General features: G+C 42.0%; 2 protein-coding genes across 2 annotated transcripts; both read left to right on the forward strand.

Moving 5' to 3' along the window:
- Positions 1 to 3,659, forward strand: LOC124124747 (adhesion G protein-coupled receptor E2-like). The gene is made up of 4 exons (XM_046488004.2): positions 1 to 446; positions 1,258 to 1,380; positions 2,420 to 2,584; positions 3,472 to 3,659. Exons 1-4 carry the CDS (start codon positions 380 to 382, stop codon positions 3,582 to 3,584), a joined length of 468 nt encoding a protein of 155 aa, XP_046343960.1. The 5' UTR covers positions 1 to 379; the 3' UTR covers positions 3,585 to 3,659.
- Positions 3,660 to 7,607: 3,948 nt separating this feature from the next.
- LOC124122547 (adhesion G protein-coupled receptor E2-like) lies at positions 7,608 to 11,261 on the forward strand. The gene is made up of 4 exons (XM_046485601.2): positions 7,608 to 8,035; positions 8,839 to 8,961; positions 10,007 to 10,171; positions 11,059 to 11,261. Exons 1-4 carry the CDS (start codon positions 7,969 to 7,971, stop codon positions 11,169 to 11,171), a joined length of 468 nt encoding a protein of 155 aa, XP_046341557.1. The 5' UTR covers positions 7,608 to 7,968; the 3' UTR covers positions 11,172 to 11,261.
- The last annotated feature ends 721 nt before the right edge of the window (positions 11,262 to 11,982 follow it).

Consider the following 11,982-nt stretch of genomic DNA (forward strand, 5'->3'; position numbering starts at 1 on the left):
CAACATGCATAGTTTTTTTGCTGTCCACAGGCCGTCATAACATTACATTCTCGAAGAAATGTGAACGGGAGGTCAGTCACTGTGTCACGTGACGCTCATTGGACGTTTTCTGTGCCCTGCAGTGAAGAGAGACTCATCTCGGCGTTATCACAGCCGTACAAACAAATGATGGATGGACACACATACCTGTGGTCGATATATTGCTATTGTTCCGTATTATTATTTGAAAGTTATGGCTATGTTTGCTGTCATTCCATAACCAGAAGAATGAAAACAAAACATTTTATTTGTATGTGGACTGGGACAGGGCAGCTATATAAGCCCCTGACTTTCTACCATAGCTGCACATTCACTCGACTGACACTCGCTCTTGCACACCATGTTCGCTTCACTACCCGCCCTTGCCATTGTCTTCGCAGTCTACTTGCCGTCGACAGAAGCTCAGAGTAAGTCAACGTCTTGCACCTCATAGCATTCATATGGGTGTTTGTTTACATGGGTATATGAACATGATTTTGTTCCCAACTCAATCCTTAATAATTCTGTTATAATCTGTGAGTGAGTGAGTGATTTGGGTTTTACGCCGTTTTTAACATTATTCCAGCTGTGCCACGGCGTGTCAGCTTAATGTGGTAGGAAAGCCCGAAGTGATGCACGTCTTAGACGTTTACCACTTCGGTGAAATCCACGAGCACGGGTATGGTGCTGACAAACCTAGAAATATAATGGGGGCGAACCGGGATTCGAACCCACAATCATAGGTTTCTGGCGTGCCCAAGGGACGCATCTCTGCACAGCGAATTGCGGTACCTATGCTCTTTGAGGAGTCTAGTGCTGACCCTGTGAAGATCCGGTGTAGAATAGGTCTTCTGCAACACATACTTGCCGTAAAATGCGACTTACGGGATCAGGTGGTCAGGCTCGCTGACTTGGTTGATGCATGTCATCGTATCCCAATTGCGTGGATCGATGCTCGTGATGTCAATCACTGGATTGTCTGGTCCAGACTCGATTATTTACAGACGATCGTCACATAGATGGAATATTGCAGAGTGTGGCGTTAACAACAAACAAACAAAGTTACATATGTTTGAGGGCAAAAAACATTGCATATTTTCTTGTCTATTTTGATGTTAATTTAAAAACTGGTAGCCTCACTTGATGGAATGATCGTAAGACAGACGTCTTTGTGAAAGCTTTGTCGTCAAGAACCAAAGATGCAAACTGAGTTGAGATTGCCCCTCCTGTCGTTTTCAGCCCTGTGCGACACTGCTGGCTGCCTGAATGGCGTCTGCATCCTGCCTCCAGCTGTTGCTGCCCCCACGTGCAGCTGCATCCCCGGCTTCCAGTTGACCGCTGCCGACCCAAACGTCTGCTTCGGTAAGTCACAGACTTCACCTTCCATTTAACAACTGACCAATAACCCAAACGTCTGCTTCAGTTAGTCACAGACTTCACATTCCATTTAACAACTGACCAACAAACCCAAACGTCTGCTTCAGTTAGTCACAGACTTCACCTTTCCATTTAACAACTGACCAATAACCCAAACGTCTGCTTCAGTTAGTCACAGACTTCACATTCCATTTAACAACTGACCAACAAACCCAAACGTCTGCTTCAGTTAGTCACAGACTTCACCTTTCCATTTAACAACTGACCAACAAACCCAAACGTCTGCTTCGGTAAGTCACAGACTTCACCTTCCATTTAACAACTGACCAACAAACCCAAACGTCTGCTTCGGTAAGTCACAGACTTCACCTTCCATTTAACAACTGACCAACAAACCCAAACGTCTGCTTCAGTAAGTCACAGACATCACCTTCCATTTAACAACTGACCAACAAACCAAAACGTCTGCTTCAGTAAGTCACAGACTTCACCTTCCATTTAACAACTGACCAACAAATAATACAAAGGCATTACAATTGGTTTTCAGTTATGAATTTTTTATTGTTAGAAAGTTCCACACAGTGCTTCACACAACCCGTGGTACGTATATGTTTACATATTGTATTTGCCGACTGGACTTAGGATCGGGTGGGTACAAGCTGGGACCTGGTTGATTGTGTGTCATCTACAATACCAGCCTGGATCGTTGACAAGAAAAAGTCCAGATACAGCTGACTATGGTGTCAAACAACAGTACTCAATTCTGTCAACTCGGAATGAATATCACAATGGAGAATATGGATATATAATATCGAGGGAAATCTGAAGTCTTCAAACATTTCTGGATAACAGTTTATATTGTTCCTGATGGCATTTGATTAATATATCTTGATCCTTCGTGCAAGAATCTACCAACATCGAAGCGCCAATCAAATGTAGGAAGAATACTGTTGACAAAAAAATGATCATTTTTGTACTGTTGTATCTTTGTTTCAAGTAGAACTTGCATATTCTGTTGTTGCAGATATTGACGAGTGTTACGGCAACACGTACATCTGTGGGGTGAGTTTTGACCCCTACCTCCGCATCTCTGTCCCCAGCGGGAGGTGTGTCAACACCCCGGGCTCCTATTACTGTATGTGCAACCCCAACGTGGCCCTGTCATCCTTCGACAACAAGACCTGTATATGTAAGTGTCATACGTCCAACACTAGATTGTCTCTCAGTCCCTGGACCATATTATGCTTCCTTCCACCCAGCCCTTACTAACATCTAGTCTCTGAAATGAACATATCGTACAGAAAAAAAACAGTTGTTCAATTATCTTAATAAAAATATAATAAAAGGGAGCCCAGTGACTCTCTTCATTTTCAGATACTGCAGAAATCTAGACTTGCCAAACATTATAGACTTGCATGGGCTGTATTTGATATATATCTGTATCACGGTCTGTAAGACAGATTATCTCAGTCCCTGAACCATATGATGTTTCCTTCCGCTCAGCCCTTATCGGAGCTAGATATTTGGCTCCAAATGAGGCAAGTCTGTGTTTTCTAAAGGTTCTGAAACTCCCGTCTCAATGGGGCTCCTTTTCATTTTAAATGGAGTTGTTTGTTTCCATCAAATTTATATATTTTCAGTGAGTGAGTGAGTAAGGTTTTACGCCGCTTTTAGCAATATTCCAGCAATATCACGGCGGGGGACACCAGAAATGGGCTTCACACATTGTACCCATGTCGGGAATCGAACCCGGGTCTTCGGCGTGACAAGCGAACGCTTTAACCACTTGGCTACCCGACCGCCCCTATATATTTTCAGAGTCTAGGCGTTCATCGCTTTTCGTTGATGTCATTGAAAACAACATTGATAACTACATATTTGGGGTTGGGTCGGGGCGAATGTCCATCCATTAAACACCAGATTCCAGGTGTCAGTTGGCGTGTGTGACAAACACAATGTCAAATACTGCCCGGAATACCAACAAACCAAAACTCTATACCAAAAGGTCGACACAATATAAGCTTATAGCATTGGCACAACATGGTTTTTGATTTGCCCATTTGACCTTTTTTACAGCCATTCCCATTCAACAGCAGCAGCAGCAACAACAGCAGCAGCAGCAACAGTCCTTCTATCAAAGCCTTTTCAATCTGTACCTTTTCGACCAGTTTGAACTATTTGATTTTTAACAACAAAATATAAATTCATTCTCAAATGTATATATGTCAATATTTTCATGTAAACTGATATATTCATCTGTCTTTTGAATAAATGTATGATCAACTGAAAAGATATTGTGATTTGTTTTCATATTGTCTAATCATTGCTTTTGATTGTAACAACAAAGTGGTCCTATGTTGATAATTTATTCTGAATTCGAATCTCATCAAAGCTAAAACGCACAGCCTAAATTCTCTTCAAGGCGTTTCAAGTCGAACTAAAGGCGTGTCATGCATGTCTACTGCCGTGTCATGTCTAACTAAAGGCGTGCCATGTCTAACTTAAGGCGTGTCGTTTCTTCAGGAACCCATGCTTGCCCTAAAAAAGCGACTGTGCTTGTCGTAAGGGGCGACTAAAGGGGATCGGGTGGTCAGGCTCGCTGACATGGTTGATGCCTGTCATCGTATCCCAATTGCGTGGATCGTTGCTCCTGATGTCAAACACTGGATTGTCTGGTCCAGACTCGATTATTTACAGACCGCCGTCATAAAGCTGGACTATTGCTGAGTGCGGCATTAATCAACAAACAGACAAACACACATTTCTAAGGAAAGTCGTGTCATGTCTAACTCAAGGCGTGTCATGTGCAACAAGAGGCGTGTCATGTGTAACAAAATGCGTGTCATGTCAAACAAAATGCGTGTCTTGTCTAACTAAAGGCGTGTCATGACTGAAGGCGTGTCTTGCCTGAGTAAATGTTGAACGAAAGGCATGTTATGTTTAACTTAATGCGTGTCATGTCTAACGTAACACGTGTCATGTCTAACTAAAGGCGTGTCATGTCTAACTAAAGACGTGTCATATCTCACTAACTTCATGTGTCATGTTTGACTAAACACGTGTTATGTCCAACGAAAGGCGTGTCATGTCTAACTGAACACGAGTCATGTATAACAAAAGGCGTGTCAGGTCTAGCTAAAGGCGTGTCATGTGAAACCAAAGGCATGCCATGTTTAACTAAAGATGTGTCATGTCTAACTCAAGGCGTGTCATGACTGAAGGCGTGTCATGACTGAAGGCGTGTCATGACTGGCTAGATGCGTGTCATGTTGAACGAAAGGCATGTCATGTTTCACTAAATGCGTGTCATGTCTTACTCAACACGTGTCTTGTCTATCTAAAGACGTGTCATGTCTAACTAAAGACGTGTCATATCTAACTAACTTCGTGTGTCGTGTTTGACTAAAGGCATGAGTCATGTTTAACTAAAGCGTGTGTCATGTTTGACTTAAGGCATTTCGTGTAACTAAAGACGTGTCACGTTTAAATAAATGCGTGTCATGTCTAACCAAAGGCGTATCATGTCTAACTTAATGCGTGTCACGTTTAACTAAATGTGTGTCATGTCTAATTGAAGGCGTACCACGTTTAACTACAGGCGTGTCATGTCTTACTAAATGCGTGTCATGTCTGACTCAAAACGTGTTATGTCTAACTAAATGCGTGTCATGTTTGACTGAAGGCGTGTGTCATTTCTAACTAAAGGCGTGTCATGTGTAACTAAAGGCGTGTCACGTTAAATACATGCGTATCATGTCTAACTAAAGACGTGTCATGTCTAACTAAATGCGTGTTATGTCTATCACTCAAGGCGTATCATGTCTAACTCAAGGCGTATCATGTCTAATTAAAGGCATGTCACGTTTAACTAAAGGCGTGTCATGTTTGACTGAAGGCGTGTGTCATTTCTAACTAAAGGTGTGTCATTTCTAACTAAAGGCGTGTCAGGTTAAATACATGCGTGTCATGTCTAACTAAAGATGTGTCATGTCTAACTAAATGCATGTCATGTCTAATTAAAGGCGTGTCACGTCTAACTGATGACATGTCATGTGTAACTAAAGGCGTGTCATGTCAGTTCTTCAGTTACTTATAAAGACGTAGAATAATATAATGAGATTTACGATGCTATTCAGTTAGCTATAAGGACGTAGAATTATGTGAGACGTAAGATGATATTCGGTTGTCTATCAGTAGTAACGTTTTACAGGTTACACTCAACTTGTCTACAGATGAAGGAGGAAGAGAGAGGAAAGGTGGAAAGCTTGGTGAAGAGTGTGATGAAGAAGGACCGGGGAAAGCAGTCGTAAAATCAGTGATCGTCCGCCACAGTCCCAGCTTCTGAGATGAGGTGAATATTGTTTTACGTCGCTTTTAGCAATATTCCAGTAATATCACAGCGGGGGACACCAGAAATGACCATCACACATTGTACCCATGCGAGGAATCGAACCCCCGTGACGAGCGAACGCTTTAACCACAAGACCACCCAAACGGCCAGCGTGGTGAAGAGAGTTAACGTGTAACTGAAGGCGATGAAGAAGGACTGGAGGAAGCAGTCGTAAAATCAGTAAGCATCAGCCACAGTCCCATCTCCTGAAGACGGGTTGAGGACAATCAGGGATACCCGAGACAAAAAATAAATCCTTAAAAAAACATTTTCACAGCCTCAGCTAGTCCACTAACCCGCGACTTTTTCTGTGATCTCCTACTTTTCCTACATCGTATGTACATATACCTTGCAACAGGCCCCAACTTACTCCCTACTTTTCTCTCATGTCTTGTGTTCTGACGCTTTTGGTTGTTTTCGATTTTCTAAATTTTGAGGCATTGGAATATGTCCAACTTTTCATGCCTATTTCGGGGTAACGGGAGGCTCAGTCGTCTAGGCCGCCGGAATGCACTGTGCAGAGTTGTGTCCCTTAGGCACGCCAGAATACTATGATCGTGGGTTTGAATCCCATATTCACCAAAGTGGTAAACGTCTGAGACCCTGGTTTCATAAGGCACACATGGAAAAGGTGATTTTCAAGGTGAAGGTTCTCTGTTCTCAATATCTTGTATGGCCACCATTCGAGTTCAAAACTGTCTGGCACCGTCGTCTCACAGAAGCAACCATGTCCTGAATTGTGGCCTGGGGAATGTTCACCCACTCTGTCTGCAGTGCCTGTGCCAACAGTCGGAGGTTATGCGGTTGTTGCTGACCCACCGCATCACATAAATGTTCCATTGGGATTAAAACTGGAGACCTGGAGGGCTATGGCAGGACTTGGATGTTGTGATTCCTGTAAAAGTCAATCTTGTCGTGTGAGGTCGTGCGTTGTCTTGGAAATTTCTTCTTTTTATACAGATCGCTAATAAACAAATGCAATTCCTATAAAAATGGTCGTGTTGCTTATTATCTGTAATTACTACCCATTGCCATGTTTAATTTCTAACCATGATATCACTCCCAAATGTATTATTTGAATGTCTATCATATCATAACCTTCGTGAGGTGGTGACATGTTTAATAATAGAGTAAAGTTTCTGTTAAATAGCTATCTTGGCCACTTCTTAACACAGACAGTGTTTTCCTATGAAATAGCAAAAGCCAAATGAAAATAAAATTATTCTCTAATTTATATATTTTAAAGATGTTATGCCACTCATTGAGGGGATATAAGTGTAATAATACAAGTTCCTAGGATGTTTGTGTTATGCTATTTTTCAAGATTATTTTAATTATTCTTCTCATACACAGAAACACAGGAGGCACATATCTAGGAGTATACAATCATGACATTGTACAATAGGCGATGATGGAGGATATGTACAGTAATATAATTATACTATTATTTTGAATATTACCGAGTGTGTCATTAAACATCAAACAGAGAATATGATACACAACAGAGTTAAAAGTGTATGCGCAATAAAATGTGACGGGAATCGAACCATGGACCTTATGCTCGGAGGTGGGACACCTTGTCCACGTGACCAAAGACATTAAGACTGGAACTACTGACATGAGAGATATCGGAAAATCGTCTATTGCAATGACCGCGGATAATATTTTATTCCACTTGTTCACATGCGTTATGGGGTACATGGAAATTTAACAAAACGTCTTGATCAGTACTATTCAATTTTTTTACAGGTAAAATAAGATAAATATTCTTTGTTATAGTTGTAACTCTTCTGTCAGGGCACTTCAACATGCATAGTTTTTTTGCTGTCCACAGGCCGTCATAACATTACATTCTCGAAGAAATGTGAACGGGAGGTCAGTCACTGTGTCACGTGACGCTCATTGGACGTTTTCTGTGCCCTGCAGTGAAGAGAGACTCATCTCGGCGTTATCACAGCCGTACAAACAAATGATGGATGGACACACATACCTGTGGTCGATAAATTGCTATTGTTCCGTATTATTATTTGAAAGTTATGGCTATGTTTGCTGTCATTCCATAACCAGAAGAATGAAAACAAAACATTTTATTTGTATGTGGACTGGGACAGGGCAGCTATATAAGCCCCTGACTTTCTACCATAGCTGCACATTCACTCGACTGACACTCGCTCTTGCACACCATGTTCGCTTCACTACCCGCCCTTGCCATTGTCTTCGCAGTCTACTTGCCGTCGACAGAAGCTCAGAGTAAGTCAACGTCTTGCACCTCATAGCATTCATATGGGTGTTTGTTTACATGGGTATATGAACATGATTTTGTTCCCAACTCAATCCTTAATAATTCTGTTATAATCTGTGAGTGAGTGAGTGATTTGGGTTTTACGCCGTTTTTAACATTATTCCAGCTGTGCCACGGCGTGTCAGCTTAATGTGGTAGGAAAGCCCGAAGTGATGCACGTCTTAGACGTTTACCACTTCGGTGAAATCCACGAGCACGGGTATGGTGCTGACAAACCTAGAAATATAATGGGGGCGAACCGGGATTCGAACCCACAATCATAGGTTTCTGGCGTGCCCAAGGGACGCATCTCTGCACAGCGAATTGCGGTACCTATGCTCTTTGAGGAGTCTAGTGCTGACCCTGTGAAGATCCGGTGTAGAATAGGTCTTCTGCAACACATACTTGCCGTAAAATGCGACTTACGGGATCAGGTGGTCAGGCTCGCTGACTTGGTTGATGCATGTCATCGTATCCCAATTGCGTGGATCGATGCTCGTGATGTCAATCACTGGATTGTCTGGTCCAGACTCGATTATTTACAGACGATCGTCACATAGATGGAATATTGCAGAGTGTGGCGTTAACAACAAACAAACAAAGTTACATATGTTTGAGGGCAAAAAACATTGCATATTTTCTTGTCTATTTTGATGTTAATTTAAAAACTGGTAGCCTCACTTGATGGAATGACGTGTGTCTTTGTGAAAGCTTTGTCGTCAAGAACCAAAGATGCAAACTGAGTTGAGATTGCCCCTCCTGTCGTTTTCAGCCCTGTGCGACACTGCTGGCTGCCTGAATGGCGTCTGCATCCTGCCTCCAGCTGTTGCTGCCCCCACGTGCAGCTGCATCCCCGGCTTCCAGTTGACCGCTGCCGACCCAAACGTCTGCTTCGGTAAGTCACAGACTTCACCTTCCATTTAACAACTGACCAATAACCCAAACGTCTGCTTCAGTTAGTCACAGACTTCACATTCCATTTAACAACTGACCAACAAACCCAAACGTCTGCTTCAGTTAGTCACAGACTTCACCTTTCCATTTAACAACTGACCAATAACCCAAACGTCTGCTTCAGTAAGTCACAGACTTCACATTCCATTTAACAACTGACCAACAAACCCAAACGTCTGCTTCAGTTAGTCACAGACTTCACCTTTCCATTTAACAACTGACCAACAAACCCAAACGTCTGCTTCAGTAAGTCACAGACTTCACCTTCCATTTAACAACTGACCAACAAACCCAAACGTCTGCTTCGGTAAGTCACAGACATCACCTTCCATTTAACAACTGACCAACAAACCCAAACGTCTGCTTCAGTAAGTCACAGACATCACCTTCCATTTAACAACTGACCAACAAACCAAAACGTCTGCTTCAGTAAGTCACAGACTTCACCTTCCATTTAACAACTGACCAACAAATAATACAAAGGCATTACAATTGGTTTTCAGTTATGAATTTTTTATTGTTAGAAAGTTCCACACAGTGCTTCACACAACCCGTGGTACGTATATGTTTACATATTGTATTTGCCGACTGGACTTAGGATCGGGTGGGTACAAGCTGGGACCTGGTTGATTGTGTGTCATCTACAATACCAGCCTGGATCGTTGACTTAAACAAGAAAAAGTCCAGATACAGCTGACTATGGTGTCAAACAACAGTACTCAATTCTGTCAACTCGGAATGAATATCACAATGGAGAATATGGATATATAATATCGAGGGAAATCTGAAGTCTTCAAACATTTCTGGATAACAGTTTATATTGTTCCTGATGGCATTTGATTAATATATCTTGATCCTTCGTGCAAGAATCTACCAACATCGAAGCGCCAATCAAATGTAGGAAGAATACTGTTGACAAAAAAATGATCATTTTTGTACTGTTGTATCTTTGTTTCAAGTAGAACTTGCATATTCTGTTGTTGCAGATATTGACGAGTGTTACGGCAACACGTACATCTGTGGGGTGAGTTTTGACCCCTACTTCCGCATCTCTGTCCCCAGCGGGAGGTGTGTCAACACCCCGGGCTCCTATTACTGTATGTGCAACCCCAACGTGGCCCTGTCATCCTTCGACAACAAGACCTGTATATGTAAGTGTCATACGTCCAACACTAGATTGTCTCTCAGTCCCTGGACCATATTATGCTTCCTTCCACCCAGCCCTTACTAACATCTAGTCTCTGAAATGAACATATCGTACAGAAAAAAAACAGTTGTTCAATTATCTTAATAAAAATATAATAAAAGGGAGCCCAGTGACTCTCTTCATTTTCAGATACTGCAGAAATCTAGACTTGCCAAACATTATAGACTTGCATGGGCTGTATTTGATATATATCTGTATCACGGTCTGTAAGACAGATTATCTCAGTCCCTGAACCATATGATGTTTCCTTCCGCTCAGCCCTTATCGGAGCTAGATATTTGGCTCCAAATGAGGCAAGTCTGTGTTTTCTAAAGGTTCTGAAACTCCCGTCTCAATGGGGCTCCTTTTCATTTTAAATGGAGTTGTTTGTTTCCATCAAATTTATATATTTTCAGTGAGTGAGTGAGTAAGGTTTTACGCCGCTTTTAGCAATATTCCAGCAATATCACGGCGGGGGACACCAGAAATGGGCTTCACACATTGTACCCATGTCGGGAATCGAACCCGGGTCTTCGGCGTGACAAGCGAACGCTTTAACCACTTGGCTACCCGACCGCCCCTATATATTTTCAGAGTCTAGGCGTTCATCGCTTTTCGTTGATGTCATTGAAAACAACATTGATAACTACATATTTGGGGTTGGGTCGGGGCGAATGTCCATCCATTAAACACCAGATTCCAGGTGTCAGTTGGCGTGTGTGACAAACACAATGTCAAATACTGCCCGGAATACCAACAAACCAAAACTCTATACCAAAAGGTCGACACAATATAAGCTTATAGCATTGGCACAACATGGTTTTTGATTTGCCCATTTGACCTTTTTTACAGCCATTCCCATTCAACAGCAGCAGCAGCAACAACAGCAGCAGCAACAACAGTCCTTCTATCAAAGCCTTTTCAATCTGTACCTTTTCGACCAGTTTGAACTATTTGATTTTTAACAACAAAATATAAATTCATTCTCAAATGTATATATGTCAATATTTTCATGTAAACTGATATATTCATCTGTCTCTTGAATAAAATGTATGATCAACTGAAAAGATATTGTGATTTGTTTTCATATTGTCTAATCATTGCTTTTGATTGTAACAACAAAGTGGTCCTATGTTGATAATTTATTCTGAATTCGAATCTCATCAAAGCTAAAACGCACAGCCTAAATTCTCTTCAAGGCGTTTCAAGTCGAACTAAAGGCGTGTCATGCATGTCTAAAGCCGTGTCATGTCTAACTAAAGGCGTGCCATGTCTAACTTAAGGCGTGTCGTTTCTTCAGGAACCCATGCTTGCCCTAAAAAAGCGACTGTGCTTGTCGTAAGGGGCGACTAAAGGGGATCGGGTGGTCAGGCTCGCTGACATGGTTGATGCCTGTCATCGTATCCCAATTGCGTGGATCGTATCTCCTGATGTCAAACACTGGATTGTCTGGTCCAGACTCGATTATTTACAGACCGCTGTCATAAAGCTGGACTATTGCTGAGTGCGGCATTAATCAACAAACAGACAAACACACATTTCTAAGGAAAGTCGTGTCATGTCTAACGTAACACGTGTCATGTCTAACTAAAGGCGTGTCATGTCTAACTAAAGGCGTGTCATGTCTAACTAAAGACGTGTCATATCTAACTAACTTCATGTGTCATGTTTGACTAAACACGTGTCATGTCCAACGAAAGGCGTGTCATGTCTAACTAAAGGCGTGTCATGTCTAACTAAAGGCGTGTCATGTCTAACTAAAGACGTGTCATATCT

This window comes from Haliotis rufescens, unplaced genomic scaffold (genome assembly GCF_023055435.1).
Source record: "Haliotis rufescens isolate VD_foot unplaced genomic scaffold, xgHalRufe1.0.p SCAF_13, whole genome shotgun sequence".
Lineage (NCBI taxonomy): Eukaryota > Metazoa > Mollusca > Gastropoda > Lepetellida > Haliotidae > Haliotis > Haliotis rufescens.